Source organism: Aotus nancymaae, unplaced genomic scaffold (assembly GCF_030222135.1).
Source record: "Aotus nancymaae isolate 86718 unplaced genomic scaffold, 86718_ANA_hifiasm-v0.15.2.pri h1tg000012l, whole genome shotgun sequence".
NCBI lineage: Eukaryota > Metazoa > Chordata > Mammalia > Primates > Aotidae > Aotus > Aotus nancymaae.
The window spans coordinates 47,031,912-47,056,859 of record NW_026988423.1 but is presented as its reverse complement, the minus strand read 5'-3'; the positions used below and the strand labels follow the sequence as shown (position 1 = coordinate 47,056,859).

Below are 24,948 nucleotides of genomic sequence, written 5' to 3'. Positions count from 1 at the left end.
GCAGGGGGGATCACCTGAGCCCAGGAGTTTGAGACCAGTCTGGCCAACATAGTGAAACGCTGTTTCTGCTAAAAATACAAAAATTGGCTGAGTGTGATGGTGCATGCCTGTGATCCCAGCTACTTGGGAGGCTGAGGCAGGAGAATCACTTGAACCCTGGAGGCAGAAGTTGCAGTGAGCTGAGATCGCACCACTGCACTCCAGCCTGGGCAACAGAGCGAGACTCTGTCAAAAAAGAAAAGAAAAAAAACTGCATGGGAGTAGGCAGGGCCTGGAGACAATGTTTTGGCAGATCAGGGACACCTGGTGGGAGAAGCAGCTGGTCCGGTGGTCAAGCCCCTTTGTCTTCTTCTTACAGATGAAGATGATGCCAACAGACTCGGGGAGAAGGTGATCCTGCGGGAGCAGGTGAAAGAACTCTTCAACGAGAAATACGGTCAGTGCCTGTGAGCGGGGTCAGTGCACCAAGCCTTCTGTGGCGGGGGTTCGGGGGAGGGGGGTCCCTCTGCAGCCAGCCTCGCCTTCAAGCTGGCCTGCCTGATCCCTGGGGACATGGCTGCTCTGCCCAAGACCCACGGTATATGTGTGTGTTGATTTTCTTTCTTTTTTTTTTTTTTTTTCTTTGTTTAAAGCAGGGTCTCACTCTGTTGCCCAGGCTGGAGTACAGTGGCTCGATCTCTGCTTACTGCAACCTCCACCTCCTGGGCTTAGGCGATCCTCCTGCCTCAGCCTCCCAAATAGCTGTGACTACAAGTGTGTGCCACCACTCCCAGCTTTTCCTTTTTTTCTTTTTTTTGGAGATGGAGTCTTGCTCCGCCAACAGGCTGTGTAATGCAGTGATGCGATCTTGGCTCACTGCAGCCTCTACCTCCCGAGTTCAAGCAATTCTCCTGCCTCAGCCTCCCGAGTAGCTGGGACTACAGGCATGCACTGCCATGCCTGGCTAATTTTTTTGTATTTTTAGCAGAGACAGGGTTTCACCATGTTGACCAGGATGTTTCTTGATTTCCGACCTCGTGATCCACCTGCCTTGGCCTCCCAAAGTGCTGGGATTACAGGCATGAGCCACCGCGCCTGGCCTAATTTTTCTATGTTTAGTAGAGACAAGGTTTCACCATGTTGCCCAGGCTGGTCTTGATCTTCTGGGCTCAAGTGATCTCCCACCTCGGCCTCCCAAAGTGTTGGGATTACAGGTGTGAGCCACTGCACCCGGCCTTTGTGTCTTGATTTTTGTTTTTCTTTTGTTTTTTTTTTTGAGACAGAATCTAACTCTGTCGCCAGGCTGGAGTGCAGTGGTGCAATCTCCACCTCCCGGGTTCAAGCAATTCTCCCGTCTCAGCCTCCTGAGTAGCTAGGACTACAGGCACGTGCCATCACGCCTGGCTAATTTTTGTGTTTTTAGTAGAGACGGGGTTTCACCATGTTGGCCAGGATGGTCTCAATCCCCTCATTTTTAAACTCTCTAGGTGTGATGGCTGCCGGGCTGAGGCAGACCAGACTCCAGCCCTTTCCTTCGATGGCTTTGCCTTTGACAAGAGGCGTCTTTTCTCACTGTGACTTCCTGTGTCCTCTAGGTGAGGCCCTGGGCCTGAACCGGCCAGTGCTGGTCCCTTATAAACTGATCCGGGACAGCCCAGACGCCGTGGAGGTCACAGGCCTGCCTGACGACATCCCCTTCCGGAACCCCAACACCTATGACATCCACCGGCTGGAGAAGATCCTCAAGGCCCGAGAGCACGTCCGCATGGTCATCATCAACCAGCTCCAGTGAGTGCCCAGGCTCTGGAACGGGAAGAGAGAGGGTGAGGCCATGGGGAGGGTGAAAGTCAGGGTCATGGCGGGTCAGCTGGAATCCAGATCCAGATGTACGATGATATTTCCTGCCTCTTTCTCCTGAAACATACAGCTTCAACACTCATGGACATTTACTTATTTTTAAAGATTTTTTTTTTTTTGAGACAGAGTCTTGCTCTGTCGCCAGGATGGAGTACAATGGTGTGGTCTCGGCTCACCGCAACCTCTGCCTCCCAGGTTCAAGCGATTCTCATGCCTCAGCCTCCCGAGTAGCTGGAATTACAGGCATGCATCACCACACCTGGCTAATTTTGTAGTTTTAGTAGAGACGGTGTTTCTCCATGTTGGTCAGGCTGGTCTCAAACTCCCGACATCAGGTGATCCGCCCGCCTCAGCCTCCCAAAGTGCTGGGATTACAGGCATGAGCCACTGCGCCTGGCCATTTAGGGTTTTTTTTAGGTATTAAATTTGTTCTCTGGGGAAAAAACAAAAATAAAACATGATTTTCTGACTATACAGTTCTTATTTTTAACATATTTAAATATAAATGTTTATATTTATAAGCTTTTATTTATAAATGTCTTTAGAAATATGTTTATATTTAAATATTAATGTTTAAATATAAATATTTATACTCACGCCTGTAATCCTAGCACTTTGGGAGGTCGAGGCTGGCGGATCATGAGGTCAGGAGATCGAGACCATCCTGGCCAAGAAATCCCATCTCTACTAAAAATACAAAAGTTAACTAGGCGTAGTGGCACATGCCTGTAGTCCTAGCTACTCAGGAGGCTGAGGTGGGAAAATCATTTGAACCAGGAGGCGGAGGTTGCAGTGAGCCAAGATCGCACCACTGCACTCCAGCCTGGGTGACAAAGCAAGACTCCCTCTCAAAATAAACAAAAAACAAATAATAATAATGATAATGCTGTGATGAATGTCCACTTGCATACATCTAGACACACATTTCTGATCACTTGGTCAGACAGCACCCTCGCTTTATAGATGAGGACTGCAGACCCAGAGGAAGGATTTTCTGGCCCAGACCCGTCGTCCAAGGCCTACGTGGGGGATGCTGTCGGGAGGGTGTGCTCCCCATTTTTATTTGGGTCTTACCAGGCTCCCCCGCAGCAGCAGCAACATCGTATCTCAGGGAGCAGGTGACAAGGAGGAGAAAACAGCCCGACGCAGCGGCTCATGCCTGTAACCCCAGTACCTTGGGAGGCGGAGGTGGGCAGATCACCTGAGGTCAGGAGTTCGAGACCAGCCTGGCCAACATGGTGAAACCCAGTCTCTACTAAAAATACAAAAATTAGCCGGGCATGGTGGTACACATCTGTAATCCCAGCTACTCAAGAGGCTGAGGCACAAAAATCACTTGAACCCAGGAGGTGGAGATTGCAGTGAGCTGAGATTGCACCACTGCACTCTGGCCTGGTCAACAGAGCTAGATTCTATCTCAAAAAAAAAAAAAAAAAAAAAGAGAAAAAAACCTCATTTTCTAACTGCCACCTCATTTCTTTCTTTTTCAGACCCTTTGCAGAAGTCTGCAATGATGCCAAGGTGCCAGGTGAGTCGGAGGCTGAAGAAGCCACCCTTTTGCCTCATGGGGACTAGAGACTCTTCCTTTCAAAAAAAGGCAGAGCTGGGTGCAGTGGCTCATGCCTGTAATCCCAGCACTTTGGGAGGTCAAGGCGGGAGGATCACGAGGTCAGTTCGAGACCAGCCTGACCAACATAGTGAAACCCTGTCTCTATTAAAAATACAAAAATTAGCTGGGCATGGTGGCGGGCATCTGTAATCCCAGCTACTCAGGAGGCTGAGGCAGGAGAATCCCCAGGAGGTGAAGGTTGCAGTGAGCCGAGGTTGTGCCACTGCACTCCAGCCTGGGCAACAGAGCGAGACCCTGTCTCTAAAAAAAAACATTTTAAATAAAAAATGTGTTTAAAGGCAGAGATAGATGTGGTCTAGGTGGGCATGCAATAGATGGCTGACCACCGTGAGAAAAATATAGCCCCTCTCCACCCTGCTGCCTCCCCAGGGAGCCTGAGGTCTCCATGAACGGGGCCAGGCATCCCCAAGAGGCCCCTGAAAACCTGCAGGTGCCCTGTGGAGCAGGGGCTCTACCATAGCAGAAATGAGTATATGAGGTCAGCTAGAGATCATGAGGGCTTCCTGGGTAACGGAGGGGTAACATGTGACCGCCAGGGGTGAGGTGGGCAAGCACTGCCAGAGACTGGCTGGAGCCCCTCCGTTCTGACTGCACCTGCAGGGCATACAGAACCTTTCATCGGGCACCTGGGAGGCAGCTTGGCATGATGGTTCTGATTAAGGTGTGTGATGGGACTTGGGAGAAAGTACTCCTGGCTGACTATGCTGTGCACCCAATTAAGAAACACTGATCAGGGCTGGGCGCGGTGGCTCACACCTGTAATCCCAGCACTTTGGGAGGCCAAGTCGGGCGGATCACCTGAGGTCAGGAGTTTAGACCAGCCTGATCAACATGGAGAAAACCTGTCTCTACTAAAAATACAAAATTAGCTGGGCGTGGTGGCGCATGCCTGTAATCCCAGCTACTCCGGAGGCTGAGGCAGGAGAATCACTTGAACGCAGGAGGCGGAGGTTGTGGTGAGCTGAGATTGCACCATTGTACTCCAGCCTGTGCAACAAGAAATAAACTCTATCTCAACAAAAAAAAAAGAAAAAAGAAACACTGATTGGGCTGGGTGTCGTGGCTCATGCCTGTAATCCCATCCGTTTGAGAGGCCGAGGCAGGCAGATCACTTGAGATCAGGAGTTTGAGACCAGACTGGACAACATGGTGAAACCCCGTCTCAACTAAAAATAGAAAACTTAGCTGGGCATGGTGGTGCACGCCTGTAGTCCCAGCTATGTGGGAGGCTGAGGTGGGAGAATTGCTTCAGCCCAGGAGGCAGAGGTTGCAGTGAGTTGAGATCGAACCACTGCACTCCAGGCTGGGTGACAGAGCAAGACTCTGCCTCCAAAAGAAAAAGACACATTGATTGGCCAGGTGTGGTGGCTCACGCCTCTAATCCCAACAGTCTGGAAGGCCTACGTGGGAGGATTACCTGAGTCCAGGAGTTTGAGACCAACCTGGGCAACGTAGTGAGACCTTGTCTCTGCAAAAGCTTTTTTCTCCCATCCAAGTACTAACCAGGCCCAACCCTGCTTAGCTTGTGCAATCGGACTAGACCGGGTGTGTTTAGGGTGGTATGGCCATAGACCAAAAAGTTTTTTCTAAAAATTAGCCAGACATGGTAGTGGTAGGTACTTGTAGTCCCAGCTACACGGGAGTCTGAGGCAGGAGGATCACTTGAGCCCAGGAGGCAGAAGCTGCAGCGAGCTGTGATTATGCCACTGTACCCCTGCCTGGGTGACAAAATGAGACCCCATCTCTTTTTTTTTTTTTTTTCCAGACAGAGTCTTGCTCTGTTGCCTAGGCTAGAGTGCAGTGGCACAATCTTGGCTCACTGCAACCTCTGCCTCCTGGGTTCAAGCGATTCTCCTGCCTCAGCCTCCTGAGTAGCTGAGACTGCAGGTGTGCACCACCATGCCAGCTAATTTTTGTATTTTTAGTAGAGATGGGTTTTCACCATGTTGGCCAGGCTGGTCTCAAACTCCTGACCTCAGGTGATCTCCCACCCTAGCATCCCAAAGTGCTGGGATTACAGGCGTGAGCCACCGTGCCTGGCTGCGACCCCATCTCCTAAGAAACAAAAAGAAGAAAGAAAAAATACTGATCTAATCTTACCGGACCTCATTGTACGGCTGGGAAGCTGAGGCCCAGAGATGGCCAAGGACTTGCTGAGGCCACATAGTGAGTCAGACGCTGTGTAGGCCCTGCGGTCAGGACCACCCATCTGAACCATGGACCACAATGGACCACAGGGCCCAGGATAGCTGTTCAGCAAGGAGGGTGATAGGATTCAGCAAGGCCATGCCACAACCTGGCCTGAGACCCAAGGCCCTGACTCCTATCCTGGTTCAGCCGGCACTCCACAGCCTGGGGTGGCACAGCCCAGCCAGAAGCACCTCCTTCCATCAAGAGCTTATCACAAGCCTGGACCGTATAGTGAGACCCCCATCTCTGCGAAAAATTGAAAAACTAGCCAGGCATGGTGGTGTGTACCTGCTGTCCCAGCTACTCGAGAGGATGAGGCAAGAGGAGGGCTTGAGGCCAGAAGGTAGAGGCTGCAGTGAGCTATGATTGTGCCGCTGTGCTCCAGCCTGGGCGACAGAGTGAGACCCTGCCTCCGAAAAAAAACCAGGGTCAGGGATGGCACTGTCTACACAGAGCTGGAGGTGACTTGCTTTGCTCTCAGGTCAAAGGCAGAGACGAAGCCGGGGTACAGCTCACGCCTGCCATCCCAGCACTTTGGGAGGCCGAGGCAGGAGGATCACCTGTGGTCAGGAGTTCGAGACTGGCCTGGCCAAGATGGTGAAACCCTGTCTCTACTAAAAATACCAAAAAAAAAAAAAAAAAAAATTAGCACGGCATGGTGGTGGGCACCTGTAATCCCAGCTACTCAGGAGGCTGAGGCAGGAGAATCGCTTGAACCCGGGAGGCGGTGGTTGCAGTGAGCCGAGATCACACCACTACACTCCAGCCTGGGTGACAGAGCCAGGCTCTGTCTCAAAAAAAAAAAAAAAAAAAAAAGGCAGAGATGCAGAAGGCCACATGAAGGCCTCAGAAGGATTTGGGACAGATGCCCAGAGGGTAGATGCTGTCACCCACATCCACCACTCCCTCCAATGTGGCCATCTCTCGTGGTGACTCCAGGATGGCCGCACCCCATGAAGCAGTCTGAGACAGAGGTGGGGCAGCCAGCACCTCTTATTTCTTTTTCATGTGGAATCTCCCAGAAAAATCCCTCTCTGGCTCATAGCCTGGGCTCTCCTGCCTCCAGGGTTTTCTCTTTCCCAGGGTCTCTATGCCACATCACAGACCTCAGTTTCTGATGTCTCTACACCAATTGGAGAGACATTTGCTCCACGGACCCAGCCTGCCCTTACTCTAAGTCATTAAGACCCTTCTGGTGGGTTGGGTCCAGTGGCTCACCCCTGTAATCCCAGCACTTGGGGAGGTTGAGGCAGGAGAATCATTTGAGCCCATGAGTTCAAGACCAGACTGGGCAACATAGAGAGACCCCCGTCTCTACAAATTTAGCCAGGCAGGGTGGAGTGCAGCTGTAGCCCCAGCAACTTGGGAGACTGATGCAGGAGGATCTCTTTAGCTTGGGAGGCAGAGGTTACAGTAAGCCGAGACCACACCACTGCACTCCAGCCTGTGCAACAGAGTGAGACCTTGTCTCAAAAAAAAAAAAAAAGAAAGAAAAAAGGCCCTTCTTGGCCAGGCGAGGTGGCTCATGCCTGTAATCTTAGCACTTTGGGACGCTGAGGGGGGCGGATCACAAGGTCAGGAGTTCAAGACCAGCCTGGCCAATATGGTGAAACCCCATCTCTACTAAAAATACAAAAAAAAAAAAACAAAAAACTTAGCCTGGTGGTACGTGCCTGTAATCCCAGCTACTCAGGAGGCTGAGGCAGGAGAATCACTTGAACCCAAGAGGCAGAGGCTGCAGGAGCCAAGATCGTGCCACTGCGTTCCAGCCTCGGTGACAGAGTGAGAGACTCTGTCTAAAAAAAAAAAAGACCATTATAAAAACAATATAGGCCAGATGCTCGTGCCCGTAATCCCAGCACTTTGGGAGGCCGAGGTGGACGGATCACTTGAGGTCAAGAGTTGAAAACCTGCCTGGCCAACAGGGTGAAACCCCATCTATAGTAAAATACAAATAAATTGGCCGGTGCAGTGGCTGACACCTGTAATCCCAGCACTTTGGGAGGCCAAGGCAGGCAGATCACGAGGTCAGGAGATCAAGACCATCCTGGCTAACATGGTGAAACCCATCTCTACTAAAATACAAAAAATTAGCCAGGCATGGTGGCATACACCTGTGGTCCCAGCTACTCGGGAGGCTGAGGCAGGGGAACTGCTTGAACCCAGGAGGCGGAGGTTGCCCTGAGCCGAGATCGTGCCACTGCACTCCAGCCTGGCAACAGACTGTGACTGCATCTCAAAAAAAAAAAAATTAGCTGGGCGTGGTGGCAGATGCCTGTAATCCGAGCTACTCGGGAGACTAAGGCACGAGAATCACTTGAATCCAGGAGGCAGAGGTTGCAGTGAGCCGAGATTGTGCCACTGCACTCCAGCCTAGGTAACAGCAAGAATCCATCTTTAAAAAAACAAAAAACAGTCCAGGCACGGTGGCTCATGCCTGTAATCCCAGCAGTTTGGGAGGCCGAGATGGGCGGATCATAAGATCAAGAGATCAAACCATCTTGGCCAACATGGTGAAACCCCGTCTGTACTAAAAATACAAAAATAATTAGCCATGCGTGGTGGCGGACGCCTGTAGTCCCAGCTAGCCGGGAAGCTGAAGCAGGAGAATCGCTTGAACCCGAAGGTGGAGGATGCATTGAGCTGAGATCACACCACTGCACTCCAGCCTGGGTGACAGAGCGAGACTCCATCTCCAAAAAAAAAAAAAAAGGGAGGACCTAAGGCCTGAGGTGAGCCTGCTGGGGAGGAGGGGGTCCACCTGGGGATAGGATATGGTTCTTAGCAAAAGCAGGCAGGCCAGCAAGAGCAGGAGGCCGGGAGAGTGGGCCCTCGGCTTGCTTTGGGAAGGAGGCTGGACAGGTGGGCCCCGAACCCCGGTGATCAGAATCCTGAAATCCTGAAAAGTGGGACTTGACACCTCAAGACAGAAAACTTCCCCAGGGAGCTCAGGAGGCTGAGACGCCCCTGAATCCAGCATCAACAACCTTTTCCTCTCTTTCCAGCCAAAGACAGCAGCATTCCCAAGCGCAAGAGAAAGCGGGTCTCGGAAGGAAATTCTGTCTCCTCTTCCTCCTCGTCTTCCTCTTCCTCGTCCTCTAACCCAGATTCGGTGGCATCGACCAACCAGATCTCACTCGTGGTAAAGTTGCACAGATCTGGACTCCAGCACTCTTCTCTGTGGCCCCCACCCCTCCCTCGGGCAGGGCCATCTACTCTGGGATGTGGGCCCAGGGGATGGGGAGACACTGGACTTTGATGGGGGGGGCCTTCCGGCCTTGGGGGTTATAGATGCATCCACCCGTCCCACCCACAAGGTAGCCCGTCCTTCTCATGGGGTACTCACAGGCGCCCAGGCGGGAATTCACATCCCCCCGGCAGGTGGGCCAGCCGAGGTCCAGGAAGGGACCTGCCCACCACCTTCAGCAGCGCCAGAGCTGGAGGCATGAAAAGGAACGTCAGCGGCCGGGCACTGTGGCTCACGCCTGTAATCCCAGCACTTTGGGAGGCCGAGGTGGGTGGATCACCTGAGGTCAGGAGTTCAAGACCAGCCTGTCCAATATGGTGAAACCCCATCTCTACCAAAAATACAAAGATTAGCCGGGCGTGGTGGCACATGCCTGTAATCCCAGATACTAGGGAGGCTGAGGCAGGAGAATCACTTGACCCTGGGAGGCGGAGGTTTCGGTGAGCCAAGATTGCACCACTGCACTCCAGCCTGAATGACAGAGTATGACTCCACCTCAAAAAAAAACAAAAGGAACATCAGATTCCCAGAGGGGTGGGTGGTTAGGCTCATCTCTGTGGGCAAGTTGTGGGCTGGGAGCTTTACCACAACCCTGCGAGGTGTGGGTGTTACCAGAAATGTGCAGATCAGAACAACAGAGTCAGAGGAGGGATGGACTGACCCGTGGCCCCCCGCTGCTCCCTGTTGGGTGGAGAATTCACCTCCAAAGCTCCATCTGTCTGTCCTGTCACAACGCTGGGTTTGGTTTCTCCTGCCTGAGGGAAAAACATTAGGGGCGCACACTGGAGATTTCTGATTCCAAAATATTACCTTTGAGGGTTGGGCGTGGTGACTCACACCTGTAATCCCAGCACTTTGGGAGGCCAAGACGGCAGGATTGCTTGACCCCAGAAGTTTGAGACCAGCCTGGGCAACGTAGCAAGACCCCTGTCTCTATTAAAAATAAAAATAAAAAATTGGCCAGGCATGGTGTCACATGCCTGTGGTCCCAGCTACTTGGGAGGCTGAGGCAGGAGGATCGCTTGAACCTGGGGGGATTGAGGCTGCAGTGAGCTGTGATCGTGCCACTGCACCCCAGCCTGGGCAACAGAGTGAGACTCTGTCTCAAAAAAAAAAAAAAAAAATTAGCTTTGAAATCCATAGTCCAGGCCGGGCCCAGTGGCTCACACCTGTAATCCTACCACTTTGGGAGGCGGAGGTGGGTGGATCACCTGAGGTCAGGAGTTCAAGACCAGCCTGGCCATCATGGTGAAACCCCATCTTATAAATAAATAAATAAAAGAAATCCATAGTCCAAATGGGGACAATATTTGAATATATTTGAAAATGATTTTCGCCGGGCATGGTAGCTCATGCCTGTAATCCCATCCAGCACTTTGGGAGGCCAAGGCGAATGGATCATGAGGTCAAGAGATTGAGACCATCCTGGCTAACACGGTGAAACCCTGTCTCAACTAAAAATACAAAAATTAGCTGGGCGTGGTGGCCCGCACCTGTAGTCCCAGCTACTCGGGAGGCTGAGACAGGAGAATTGCTTGAACTCGGGACTCAGACGTTGCAGTGAGCTGAGGTCATGCCACTGCACTCCAGCCTGGCGACAGAGCAAGACTCTGTCTCAAAAAAAGAAAAAAAAAATGCCGGGCGCAGTGGCTTCTGCCTGTAATCCCAGCACTTTGGGAGGCCGAGGCAGGTGGACCACGAGGTCAGGAGTTCAAGACCAGCCTGGTCAATATGGTGAAGCCCCATCTCTACTGAAAATACAAAAATTAGCCAGGAGTGGTGGTAGGTGCCTGTAGTCCCAGCTGATCATGAGGCTGAGGCAGGGGAATCACTTGAATCTGGAGGAGGAGGTTGCAGTGAGCCAAGATTGTGCCACTGCACTCCAGCCTGGGTGACAGAGCAAGACTCCATTTCAAAAACAAAAGAAAAGAAAATGATTTTTGGATTTGTTATCCTTTGACCTTGTCTCTCTTCAGCCCCTTCCTAGAGAACTCAAAAGTTCAGACTTCACCTGTAGCCCCACCTAGGCTTACGAGTGTCCACAGAGGGTCCCTAGCTCTAACAGGCCCCCAGAGAGACAGGACGGCTTCTTTGGAGTGTAGGTTGAGTTCATGGGGGTGAATGCCTGGCTAAGCCAGTCCTCAGCTCCCTCTGGCCCCAGTCTTCGGGCCACACGATGAGCCCCCAGGATGGGGCACAGCTGGGAACAGAGAGATGGCTCCAGCCCGGACTCCAGGACCACCGCTAAACCACATGGCCTCATACAGGCCACATTCCCTCTCGGCCTCAGCAACCTCAAAATAAATAGCCTCTGCTGGGCGTGGTGGCTCATGCCTGTAATCCCAGCACTTTGAGAGGCTGAGGTGGGCAGATCGCTTGAGGTCAGGAGTTCAAGACCAGCCTGGTGAACACGGTGAAACTCTGTCTCTACTACAAATACAAAAATTAGCCTGGCATGGTGGTGGGCACCTATAATCCCAGCTACTCAGGAGGCTGAAGCAGGAGAATCGCTTGAACCCAGGAGGTGGAGGTTGCAGTGAACTGAGATCACGCCAGTGCACTCCAGCCTGGGCAATGGAGCAAGACTCCGTCTCAAAAATAAATAGGCCAGGTGCAGTGGCTCACGCCTGTAATCCTAGCACTTTGAGAGGCCGAGGTGGGTGGATTGCTTGAGGTCAGGAGTTTGAGACCATCCTGGCCAACATGGCAAAACCCCATCTCTACTAAAAATACAAAAATCAACTGGGTGTGGATCACCTGAGGTCAGGAGTTAGCCTATAATCCCAGCTACTCTGGAGGCTGAGGCAAGAGACTTGATTAAACCCAGGGGGCCGAGGTTGCAGTGAGCCAAGATCACGTCACTGCACTCCGGCCTGGGCAGAAGAGTGAAACTCCGTCTCAAAAAAATAAAAACTATAAATAAATGAGTAACCTCTGAGAAAGCGCCTCCGAAAGCACAGCTAAGCATTCTGGGTTTGTTCCTCGTTACCTGGAGTCCTAACTCGGTCCCTTTGTCCCTCTCTCTAGCAATGGCCAATGTACATGGTGGACTATGCCGGCCTGAACGTGCAGATCCCAGGACCTCTTAATTACTAGACCTCAGTACTGAATCAGGACCTCACTCAGAAAGACTAAAGGAAATGTAATTTATGTACAAAGTGTATATTCGGATATGTATCGATGCCTTTTAGTTTTTCCAATGATTTTTACACTATATTCCTGCCACCAAGGCCTTTTTAAATAAGTAAAAAAAGAAAAAAAAAAAGCGTTGCCTTTACTTTTACGGTTCCTGTTTCACATTCTCTATTGGATCTCGGCCGCAGCTGTCACAGGGGACGGGGTCGGGAAACGCAGCTCAGGCGGCCTGCCAAGGCCCTCCTTCCTCATCACAGCAGAGGTAGCGTCCAGGAAGACCTCAGACCTCTCTGTGCTCCTGGGAACGTGTGACCTCAAGAAAAGCCACAGAAGGAAAAAGTGCCACAGGGCCAGGCACGATGGCTCACGCCTGTAATCCCAACACTTTGGGAGGTTGAGGCAGGCAGATTGCTCGAGGTCAGGAGTTCAACCTCATTGGCCTGTAATCTCAATGCCTTGGGAGGCCAAGGTGAAAGGATTGCTTGAGGCCAGGAGTTTGAGACCAGCCTAAGCAACATACTGGAACCCTTTCTCAAGGAAATTTTAAATATGGCCTGATGTGATATTTAACAGCCTACGGGAGGCGGAGGTTGCGGTGAGCTGACACTCTGTTGCCTGTAATCCCAACACTCTGGGAGGTGGAGGCAGGTGGATCACCTGAGGTCAGGAGTTTGAGACCAGCCTGGGCAACATAGGGAGACCCTGTCTGTATAAAAAATACAAACATTAGGCTGGGCACAGTGGCTCACGCCTGTAATATCAGCACTTTGGGAGGCTGAGGCAGGCAGATCACCTGAGGTCAGGAGTTCAAGACCAGCCTGGCCAACATGGTGAAACCCCATTTCTACTAAAACTACAAAAATTAGCTGGGTGTGTTGGTAGGTGCCTGTAATCCCAGCTACTCGGGAGGCTGAAGCAGGAGAATCGCTTGAACTCGGAAGGCAGAGGTTGCGGTGAGCTGAGACCACACTATTGCACTCTTGCCTGGACATCAGGAATGAAACTGTCTCAAACACACACACACACACACATTAGCCAGGCGTGGTGGTGCACACACTTGGAGTTGAGCTACTCAGGAGGCTGATGCAGGAGGAGGATTGCTTGGGTACAGATGGTTGAGGTTGTAGTGAGTTGTGATTGTACCTTGGCACTCCAGCCTGGACGACAGAGCGAGACCCTGTCTCAAAAAAAAAAAAAAAATTTGTTAAATATGGTAAGTGTTAAACAGAGGGAGGGGCCCATCCTGGTGGAATTACTGTGGCTAGATGAGACGTCTTCAAAAAGGGGTTTAGGGCTGGGCACAGTGGCTCACGCCTGTAATCCCAGCACTTGGGGAGGCCAAGGCAGGCAGATCACGAGGTCGGAAGATCGAGACCATCCTGGCCAACATGGTGAAACCCCATCTCTACTAAAAATACAAAAAAATTAGCTGGGCATGGTGGCACACGCTGGTAGTCCCAGCTACTCAGGAGGCTGAGGCAAGAGAATTGCTTGAACCCAGGAAGCACAGATTGCAGTGAGCTGAGATCACACCACTGCACTACAGCCTGGGTGACAGTGCGAGATTTCATTTCAAAAAAAAAAAAGGCGGGGGGGTTTGGAGGCCGAGCACAGTGGCTTATACCTGTAATCCCAGCACTTTGGCCAAAGAATGGGGATCACCTGAGGGAATTCAAGACCAGCCTGACCACCGTGGAGAAACCCCCATCTCTGCTAAAAAATACAAAATTAGCTGGTCATGGTGGCACATGCCTGTAATCCCAGCTACTCGGGAGGCTGAGGCAGGAGAACTGTTTGAACCCGGGAGGTGGAGGTTGCAGTGAGCTGAGATCGTGCTACTGCACTCCAGCCTGGCTCCTGGCGACAGAACAAGACTCTGTCTCAAAAAAAAAAAAAAAAAAGAGGGGAAGGGGCTTTGGGGTAGGACTGTTTTTCTTTTTCAGAGGCAGGGTCTTTCTGTGTCCCCAAGCTGGAATGCAGTGGCACAATCATAGCTTCCTGCACCTCAAACTCCTGGACTTAAGCAATCCTCCTGCCTCTCCTCCAGAGTATTTGGAGTTACAGGTGTGAGCCACCACACCCAGCCAATTTTTTATTTCTTGTAGAAATGGGGTCTTACCATGTGGCCCAGGCTGACTTCAAACTCCTGGGCTCAAGCCATCCTCCTGCCCCAGCCTCCCAAAGTGCTGGGATGACAGGCGTGAGCCACCATGCCCAGCCTGGGATGATTCTGGATAGAGCCCTGGGTACTTGATAAGCTGAATGATGGGTCCCAGCTGTGTCTCAGAAAGACCACGCTGGGGGCAGGTGGGAAGTTGAAGGAAGGGATAAGACTAAAGGCAGAAAGACAAGTCACAAGAGCGTGGCAGGCATCCAAGGCCTGGCACCCAGTACCTGCTGACAACACATGATTACTGAGCCCTGCCCTTCTGGCTGGGAGACCAAGCAGCCGAGTGTCCCGACTGGGAAGGCGGCTGCCGGGGAGCACAAGAGTAAGGCTGGTGCGGGGGCTCAGGCCTGTAATCCCAATGCTTTGGGAGGCCAAGGTAGGAGGATCACTTGAGGCCAGGAGTTTGAGACCAGCCTCAACCACATAGTGGAACCCTTTCTCTAAAAAATTTTAATTGGCCGGGCGCGGTAGCTCACACCTATAATCCCAGCACTTTGGGAGGCCAAGGCAGGTGGATCACGAGGTCAAGAGATCGAGACCATCCTGGTCAACATGGTGAAACCCCGTCTCTACTAAAAATACAAAAATTAGCTGGGCACGGTGGCGTGCTCCTGTAGTCCCAGCTACTCGGGAGGCTGAGGCAGGAGAATTGCCTGAACCCAGGAGGTGGAGGTTGTGGTGAGCCGAGATCGCGCCATTGCACTCCAGCCTGGGTAACAAGAGTGAAACTCCGTCTCAAAAAAAAAATTTTTTTTTAATTAGCTGGGCATGGAGGTATGGGCCTGTGGTCCCAGGTACTTGGGAGGCTGAGGCAGGAGGATCGCTTGAGTCCAGGAGTTTGACACTGCAGTGAGCCGTGATTGCACCAGTACTGTTGAGCATGGGCAACAGAGCAAGACTGTTCCTCTGAAAAAACAAAGCAGGAGGACCTCACCTAGTGCAGAAAGTAGGAAGAGTCCTTGAAGCTGAGGCTTGAAGAGCAAGTGAGGCTTTGGGAGGACAAAGATGAGAGGGCTGGGGTTGTTCAGTGTTTGAGACGAGAGCGGGGTGGTCGCAGTGCCTCATGCCTGTAATCCCAGCACTTTGGGAGGCAGAGGCGGGTGGATAACCTGAGGTCGGGAGTTTGAGACCAGCCTGATCAACATGGTGAAACTCCATCTCTAATAAAAATACAAAATTAGTCCGGGCACAGTGGCTCACGCCTATAATCCCAGCACTTTGGGAGGCTGAGGCGGGCGGATCACGAGGTCAAGAGATCGAGACCATCCTGGTCAACATAGTGAAACCCCGTCTCTACTAAAAATACAAAAATTAGCCGGGCATGGTGGTGCGTGCCTGTAGTCCCAGCTACTCGGGAGGCTGAGGCAGGAGAATTGCTTGAACCCAGGAGGCAGAGGTTGCTGTAAGCCGAGATCGCGCCATTGCACTCCAGCCTGGGTAATAAGAGCGAAACTCTGTCTCAAAAAAAAAAAAAATACAAAATTAGCCAGGCGTGGTGGCGCACACCTGTGATCCCAGGAACTTGGGAGGCTGAGGCAGGAGAATCTCTTGAACCTGGGAGGCGGAGGTTGTGGTGAGCTGAGATCACGCCACTGCACTCCAGTCCAGGCAACAAGAAAATGAAAGTCAGTCTCATCTCAAAAAAAGAGAGAGCGAGCCACGTGGGGAGCTGGACTGGGACCGGATGCATTCCAGGAATAAGAAGGTGTCCCTAGAGGGGACGCAGAGTGGATGGAGGTGACTCAGTCAGGGTTTCTGAGGACGCTCAGCAGGTGTCTCCTACACATGGTGCCGGGCATGGGGTGAGCCAGGCGGACATCCAGCCTGGGTTACGTCTGCCCAGCCAAGCACTCTGGGAAGGAGCGCGTCCTTTTCTCACCAACCCATGTGGAAGGCCTCAGAAGCCAGGCCAAGGTGATTTCCAGAGGGCAAATGAGACCGACAACAGGAAGTACCCGGGGGGAAGCCAGGCCTAAGTCTGAGTTTTGGAAGGGTGCCCCTGCTACAGAGAGGCATCAGAGAAAGAAGGAAGGAACAAATCAGAAGACCACCGCGGAGGGCCTTGTAGTGGCTCCAACAGAAGATGGCAGTGGAGGCCGGGCGCTGTGGCTCACACCTGTAATCCCAGCACTTTGGGAGGCTAAGGTGGGAGGGTCATCTGAGATGAGGAGTTCGAGACCAGCCTGACCAACAGGGCGAAACCCTATCTCTACTACAAATACAAAAATTGGCCTGGCATGGTGGCTCATGCCTGAATCCCAGCACTTTGGGAGGCCAAGGCAAGTGGATCACTAGGTCAGGAGTTTGAGACCAGCCTGGCCAAGATGATAAACCCCATCTCTACTAAAAATACACTAATTAGCTGGGTACAGTGGCAGGTGCTTGGTAATCCCAGCTACTCGGGAGGCTGAGGCAGGAGAATTGCTTGAACCCAGGAGGCAGAGGTTGCAGTGAGCCAAGATCACACCACTGCACTCCAGCCTGGATGCCTGGATGACTGAGCAAGACTGTGTCTCAAAAAAAAAAAATACAAAAATTAGCAGAGTGTGGTGGCAGATGGCTGTAATTCCAGCTACTCAGGAGGCTGAGGCAGGAGAATCTCTTGAACCCCGGAGGTGGAGTCTGGCAGTAAGCCGAGATCACACTGTTGCACTCCAGCCTGGGCAACAGAGCGAGACTCCATCTCAAAAAAAAAAAAGAGAGAGAGAGGAGAGATGGCAGCAGTTTGGGCCAGGTCAAAAAATAACAAGAGGACCAGCCAATCAGATGGACGAGGGTTTCCGGGGAGTCAGGGGTCAGGGTGGCCCCAGGATCTGGCTCTAACCGTCCACCCAGGGCCCAGAAAGAGGCCTGTGGCTTGAAAGGACTGAGTTCTGAGTCAGCCGAGGAAATGGTCTAAACAGTCCCGGGTTTCTGCCAGCCCTGGGGTCAGTCCCATGCTCAGAGCTGAGAGGAAGGTCCCATCCCAGCCTTGCAGACCACGCTTCCTCCTGGAAAGACGCTGGAAATCAGTGCCTGGCACAGCCACTCCTCCCTCGGCTGGTGCAAACCCCCCACCCAGTCAGCTGCCAGCCTCGCCCTCCTCCCTTTCTGCTTCTAGTGGCTCCCAGAGCCACCAGGCGCCTTCACGCCACCCTCGGCCCCTGCCCTGGGCCAGGCCCACTCTTTCCACTCCAGGATGGGGTAGCGGTGACCTCCTAAGCTGGCCGCCACCCTCCAAGCAGAAACTGCCTATGAAGTCAAGATGATCTGAAGCGTCCTTGCAGTTGTCACCTTAAACCCTCACATCCTGTAACCCATTCTCCGCGCCCTGATCCTGTGACTCTGGATTTAAAATCTGTTTTGCTTTCCTTGCACCAAGTGCAAGCATCCAGGCGCGGCGTTCCAGGAGTCTCTCAGGGTGTCGGGGTCCCCAGCCTCCTGTCCCACCATTCTCGTCCCCGGGGCCGGCCCACTTGGCGCCCCCTCCCACCCGCCACCGCTCCCTGGCGCCTGACGGTCGTCTAGACCCGCCGCCCCCGCTCCTCGGCTCAGATCCGCGACCAGAGGCGGAAGTGGCTTCTGCTTGACCGCGCGGCGAGGCTGAGACGGTGCCCGCGGGCACGGCCATCCCGTGCCCAGAGAGGCACGGAGCCCGGGGGCAGGGCGGGCCCGGGGAACCCGATCCTCCTTCATCCGCGCAGAGACCCACAAGGCTCCCCATCTGTTCCCTTTCAGGCTCGCTGCAGATGGCGCGCAATTAAGTGGGTGGGTGCAGCAAACTCTCCTGTCCTGCTTCCCTGAAAGCAGAGGATTGAGCCAGTGCACACTAGCCTGGGCATCACAGTGAGACCCTATGTCTTAAAGAAATGACAGATGGGGCGCGGTGGCTCATACCTGTAATCCCGGCACTGCGAGAGGCCGAGGCTGTCGGATCATGAGATCAGGAGTTCGAGACCATCCTGGCTAACACAATGAAATCCCGTCTCTACTAAAAATACAAAAAATTAGCTGGGTGTGGTGACAGGCATCTGTAATTCCAGTTACTCAGGAGGCTGAGGCAGGAGAATCGCTTGAACCTGGGAGACAGAGGTTGCAGTGAGCTGAGATCAGGCTATTGCACTCCAGCCTGAGCGACAGAGTGAGACTCCATCTCCAAAAACAGTAACAATGAAAAAGAAAAAAGGGCAGGAGTGGGGACCCCTCTCCCACCTCCATCCCCTGCTCCAAGCCAAAGCCTTTGAAGCAAAAGGCTGTCTCCTGTGGGTTTCCCCCAGTCCCTGGAGGCCTGGGCTTTGGGAGGTGTGTCCAAGCAGAGGACAGAGGTATTGTGCAAAAGGCCACTCTTCCCTTCGCCCACCCTGCGCCCACCCAGCCCCGTATTGGACGGGAAAGCGTTACCGACTCTTTTCCTCGCAGAAGCGCCCAGATGCTGTTTATGCAACCTCTCCAGAATCTCAGTGTACTGTACTTTTTAAAAAGTGATTTGATTCAAAGCACTCATTCTTTAATTAAACTTCATTTAGCTGCCATCTGTCTCAGTTCGAAATGGCTTCGTGTTTTGCAACTCTAAATGAGAATTGTTATTGGATTTGTAAACACATCCCCAAAAAAATCACAAAACACTTTCAAAAGTAATAAATGAAAGATGGTTAGGAGCTGCATCTTAAACATTCTAATTGCCGGGGAATGTATTCTGGTGGGTACACAATCATTTTATATACAAATCTTTGTATAAAAATCTGGTATCAATGAAAAGATCAAGATTATAGAAAATGCTGGAATTATATCTGACTGAAAACAGTAATAAAGCAATAATCGGCACAGAGACAGACCGCAAAACGAGAAGGGGCACCTGGTCCCCTCGGGACACCCTCCTGCACTGCCCAGGTGCCTGGCTTGGTACACTAAGGGAAGGGTGGGCCTGAGCTGTCTTCCAATGGCCCTACAAGGTAAGGAACCCACCACTTTTTTAAGGAACCAAAGCATTATTTATCTTCATTATTAATTTTGGTTTTGTTTTTTTTTTTGAGACAGAGTTTCATTCTTGTTGCTCAGGCTGGAGGGCAATGGGGCCATCTCGGCTCACTGCAACCTCCGCCTCCCGGGTTCAAGCAATTCTCCTGCCTCAGCCTCCCGAGTGGCTAGGATTACAGACATGTACTACCATGCCCAGCTAATTTTTTGTATTTTTTTTTAGTAGAGATGGGGTTTCTCCATGTTGGTCACGCTGTTCCTGAACTCCTGACCTCAGGTGATTGCCCGCTTCGGCCCCTCAAAGTTCTGGGATTACAGGCATGAGCCACCACGCCCAGCAACTTTTTTTTTTTTTTAAGAGACAGAGTCTCAGCCAGGCACAGTGGCTCATACCTGGAATTCCAGCACTTTGGGAGGCCAAGGTGGGCAGACCACCGGATCAGATCGAGACCATCCTGGCCAACATGATGAAACCCCATCTCTACTAAAATACAAAAAATTAACTGGGCATGGTGGCATGTGCCTGTAGTCCCAGCTACTTGGGAGGCTAAGGCGGGGGATCACTTGAACCTGGGAGGCAGAGGTTGCAGTGAGCCGAAATCAGCCCACTGCACTCCAGCCTGATGACAGAGCAAGACTCTGTCTCAAAAAAAAAAAAAAGAGAGAGAGAGAGACAGGGTCTGTCTGTGTGGCCCAGGCTGGAATGCAGTGGCTCAATCATAGCTCACTGCACCCTGGAACCCCTGGGTTCAAGTGATCCTCCCGCCTCAGCCTCCCGAGTGGCTGGGACTACAGGCACGTGCCACCGTGCCCAGCTAATTTTTCTTATTTATTGTAGAGACAGAATCTTACTATGTTGCCCTGGCTGGTCTCAAACTCCTGGCCTCAAGGGATCTTCCCACTTTGGACTCCCAAAATGCTGGGATTACAGGTGTGAGCCACTGCACTTAGCCACTGCCTCATAATTTTTGTTTTTTTTTTGAGGCAGAGTCTCACTCTGTCACCCACGCTGGAGTGCATTGGCACAATCAAGGCTCACTACAATCTCCACCTCCCAGGTTCAAGCAATTCTCCTGCCTTAGCCTCCCAAGTGCTGCAATTGCAGGCACCTGCCATCATGCCCAGCTAATTCTTTTTTGTATTTTTGTAGAGATGGAGTTTCACCATGTTGGCCAGGCTGGTCTTGAACTCCTGACCTCAGGTGTTCTGCCCACCTCAGCCTCCCAAAGCGCTGAGATTACAGGCAGGAGCCACCACGCCCATCCTAGTAATTTTTAAATTTCATCTTCTTCCTAAAACTCATGGCTGGGCATACCCGTAGTCCCAGCTACTAAGGAGGTCGAGGTGGGAGGCTCACCTGAGCCCAGGGAGTCAAGGCTGCAGTGAGCTATAATTGTGCCACTGCACTCCAGCCTGGGCAACAGAGCAAGAACCTATCTCAAGTAAATAAATAAATATCATTTTATTCCTATCAAGCATAATACCTTCTTTTCTTTCTTTTTTTTTTGAGACGGAGTTTCGCTCTTGTTACCCAGGCTGGAGTGCAATGGCGTGATCTCGGCTCACCGCAACCTCCGCCTCCTGGGTTCAGGCAATTCTCCTGCCTCAGCCTCCTGAGTAGCTGGGATTACAGGCACGCGCCACCATGCCCAGCTAATTTTTTGTATTTTTAGTAGAGACGGGGTTTCACCTTGTTGACCGGGATGGTCTCGATTTCTTGACCTCGTGATCCACCCGCCTCAGCCTCCCAAAGTGCTGGGATTACAGGCATGAGCCACCATGCCTGGCTCTTTTTTGTTTGTTTTTTGTTTTTTTGTTTGTTTTTTGAGGTGGAGTCTCATTCTGTCACCCAGGCTGGAGTACAGTAGCACAATCTTGGCTCACTGCAACCTCCACCTCCCAGGTTCAAGTGATTCTCCTGCCTCACCCTCCTGAGTAACTGGAATTTCAGGTGCCCACCACACCTGGCTAATTTTTGTATTTTTAGTAGAAATGGGGTTTCACCATGTTGGCCAGGCTGGTCTTAAACTCCTAACCTCAAAGGATCCGCCCACCTCCGCCTCCCAAAGTTCTGGGATTACAAGGGTGAGTCACCGCCCCCGGCCTATTATGCAAGAACATTTGTGTGCTCTGTTAATCCTCACAGCCCTGCAAAGTCAATATTATTTCTTCATTTCACAAATGAAGAGCTGAGTCCAGGGTGACACAACTAGGAAAGATGAAGCACCCAGCTAGGCTTCAGAGGAGACCGCCAGACTGAGAGACTCAGGTCAACAAGCACCGCCGCGGGCAAACCCTGCAACTTGGGGCTCGGCGGAGCTTCTCTTCTGGTTTTCCCTCATGTGTCTGAAAGAGTGTAACAAAGGTACATTTGAAAAAAAAAAAAAACAGAGCCGGGCGTGGCGGCTCACGCCTGTAATCCAAGCACTTTGGGTGGCTGAGGCAGGCAGATCACAAGATCAGGAGTTCAAGACCAGCCTGGCCAACATGGTGAAACCCCGTCTCTACTAAAAATACAAAAATTAGTCGGGCTTGGTGGCGCATGTTTGTAATCCCAGCTACTCAAGAGACTGAGGCAGGAGAATCGCTTGAACCTGGGAGACGGAGGTTGCAGTGAGGCGAGGTTGCACCATTGCACTCCAACCTGGGTGACAGTGACTCCCTCTCAAAAAAAAGAAAAAGAAAAACAGAAATGAGTCCTAACTAGTCAGGTTTGCTCAGACCAGACCTCCTCCGCACAGGCAAGGGACATCAAGAAAGATCCCAGCTGGGGCCAAGCACCGTGGCTCACATCTATAATCCCAGCACTTTAAAGGTGGATTACCTGAGGTCAGGAATTCGAGACCAGCTTGGCCAGCATGGTAAAACCCTGTCTTTACTGAAAATATATTAAAAAAAAAAAAAATTAGTCAGGTGTGGTGGCTCGTGCCTGGAGTCCCAGCTACTTGGGAGGCTGAGGCAGAAGAATTGCTTGAACCCGGGAGGCGGAGGTTGCAGTGAGCCGAGATCGCGCCACTGCACTCCTGGCGACAGAAGGAGACACTGTCTCAAAAAAAAAAAAAAAAAAAACCACACATAGTCAAAAAAAAAAACTGTCAATTAGAGGTGTTGCCACAATGGCAATAATAGCACAGTGCTTGACTCACAGATATTAAGAAGTTGGCACTTGAAAAATAAAACGAAGCAGTGAGAAGACGTCCTCCTCCTCAGCTCTGACCTGCCCGTTCCTGCTTAAGCGCAGCTATGTGAGCCTCCGCTGCCTCCAGGAGGAAACCCCCAGGCCTGACTGTGGCATTGGAGACCCAGCCCCAACAGCTGACTCCTTCCCTGTCCCCAGGGAGCCTTGGGTTCCAGCCAAACCAGGCCGCCTCCCCCACCTACCAGTCTCAGATCATTCTAGAGCCTCTCACACCTCCAGGCCTTTTGCCTGGCTGGCTCTCCCCTTTCCTTTGCCTGGCAGTGATCCAGCTGAAATGTCTTCTCTCCCCTGCAGCCTCCCCCAGCGGCCCAGGCCCAGCAGGCACTCTCAGAGCAAGTCACACAATGTGTCATTGTCCCTGCAGAAATGGTTTATTGAACACACAGCTTGAAACAAAAGCTCATATCATCTCAATATCTCCCTAGCAAAAAGAATGTTATCTTTTCTTTCTTTTATTTGTATTTTTAAAATTCTTCGTGTATGTGTGTGTGTGTGTGAGAGACAGGGTTTCACTCTGTTGCCCAGGCTGGAGTGCAGTGGGGCCATCATAGCTCATTGTAGCGTCAGCCTCCTGGCCTCAAGCCACCCTCCTCCTTCAGCTTACCGTAGCTGGGACTACAGACACGCACCACTGTGCCCAGCTAATTATTATTATTATTATTTATGAGACAGAGTTTCACTCCGTCACCCAGGCTGGAGTGCAGTGGTGCAATCTCTGCTTACTGTGACCTCTACCTTCCAGGTTCAAGTGATTCTCCTGCTTCAGCCTCCTGAATAGCTGGGATTACAGGCGCCCACCACGACAGCCACCTAATTTTTATATTTTTAGTAGAAACATGTTTCACCATGTTGGCCAGGCTGGTCTCAAACTCCTGACCTCAAGTAATCTGCTTGCTTCGTCCTCCCAAAGTTCTGGGATTACAGGCATGAGCCACTACGCCCGGCCACAGCTAATATTTTTTATATGTTTCGTAGAGACAAGGGTCCCACTATGTTGCCAAGTCTGGTCTCTAACTCCTGGCCTCAAGGGAACCTCCTGCCTTGGCCTACCAAAGTGCTAGGATTCCAAATCTGAGCCACTACGCCTGGCCCAGAATATTCTTTTCTTCTTCATAGCCTTCAGGCTTCATGCTCAGAACAGAGTCTCACTCTGCTGCCGAGGCTGGAGTGCAGTGACTCGTTCTTGGCTCACTGCAACCTCCGCCTCCCAGATTCAACTGATTCTCCTGCCTCAGCCTCCCAAGTAGCTGGGACTAAAAGTACGTGCCACCATGCCCAGCTAATTTTTGTATTTTTAATAGAGGGGGTTTCACCATGTTGGCTAGGCTGGTCTCGATCTATTGACCTCGTGATTCACCCGCCTCAGCCTCCCAAAGTGCTGGGATTACAAGCGTGAGCCACTGCGCCTGGCCAATTTTTTTTTTTTAAGATGGAGTCTCACTCTGTTGCCCAAGCTGGAGTGCAGTGACGTGATCTCAGCTCACTGCAACCTCCACCTCCCAGGTTGGAGCGATTCTCCTGCCTCAGCCTCCTGAGTAGCTGGGATTACAGGCACGCACCACCATGTCCAGCTAATTTTTGTATATTTAGTAGAAACAGAGTTTCCCCATGTTGTCCAGACTGGTCTCGAACTCCTGGTCAGGAGTGATCCACCCGCCTCGGCCTCCCAAAGTGCTGGGATTACAGGCGTGGGCCACCACGCCCAGCCACTTTTTTGTATTCTCATTAGAGACAGGGTTTCACCATGCTAGCCAGGCTGGTTTCAAACTCAAGTAATCTGCCCGCCTCGGCTTCCCAAAGTGCTGGGATTACATGCGTGGGCCACTGCCCCCAGCTCATTCTAGCATTCTTGCTACTGTATGAAAAATGATAACTTCTAGTTTACCCTCTGGTCATCAAAATCAAATTCCCAACCAGTCACATTGGCTCTTACCCATAATTCCAACACTTCAAAAAGCTGATGTGGGAGGATCATGGAGGCCAGGAGTTGAGACCATCCTGGGCAACATAAGGAGACCCATCTCTTTAAAGAGATATATATATATATGCACACACATAGTTTTAAAAATCAGATTCCCTCCTTCTATTTTTCCCACCATCCACACATGCTGGAAAAAGCAGGTATTGTTGACCACACTTCATTCAGCCTGTCATTCAAAGAGTCCCACTTCAGGCGGTGGCTCACGCCTGTAATCCCAGCACTTTGGGAGGCCGAGGCAGGCAGATCACAAGGTCAGGAAATCGAGGCCCATCCTGGTTAACATGGTGAAACCTCGTCTCTACTAAAAATACAAAAAATTAGCCGGGCATGGTGGCACGTAGCTGCAGCTACTCGGGAGGCTGAGGCAGGGAGAATCGCTTGAACCCAGGAGGCGGAGGTTGCGGTGAGCCGAGATTGTGCCACTGTACTCCAGCCTGGATGACAGGGCAAGACTCCATCTTTTTTTTTTTTTTTTTTTTTCTGAGACGGAGTTTCGCTCTTGTTACCCAGGCTGGAGTGCAATGGCGCGATCTCGGCTTACCACAACCTCCGCCTCCAGGGTTCAGGCAATTCTCCTGCCTCAGCCTCCTGAGTAGCTGGGATT

At 51.7% G+C, this 24,948-nt stretch overlaps 1 protein-coding gene across 4 annotated transcripts in view; it reads left to right on the top strand.

The window, feature by feature from the left end:
* Positions 1-12,639, top strand: part of GTF2IRD1 (GTF2I repeat domain containing 1) — a 147,118-nt gene extending 134,479 nt beyond the window's left edge. For 2 of the 4 annotated variants that reach the window (XM_064375648.1, XM_064375647.1), the window contains exons 23-27: positions 359-436; positions 1,575-1,767; positions 3,327-3,364; positions 8,662-8,798; positions 11,931-12,639. In XM_064375648.1, the coding sequence (XP_064231718.1) occupies positions 359-436; positions 1,575-1,767; positions 3,327-3,364; positions 8,662-8,798; positions 11,931-11,999 (515 nt within the window). In that variant the 3' untranslated portion in view covers positions 12,000-12,639. Of the gene's footprint in view, positions 1-358; positions 437-1,574; positions 1,768-3,326; positions 3,365-8,661; positions 10,219-11,930 lie in introns of those variants that run through there. The other 2 variants (XM_064375646.1, XM_064375645.1) reach the window with 1 other exon arrangement.
* The last annotated feature ends 12,309 nt before the right edge of the window (positions 12,640-24,948 follow it).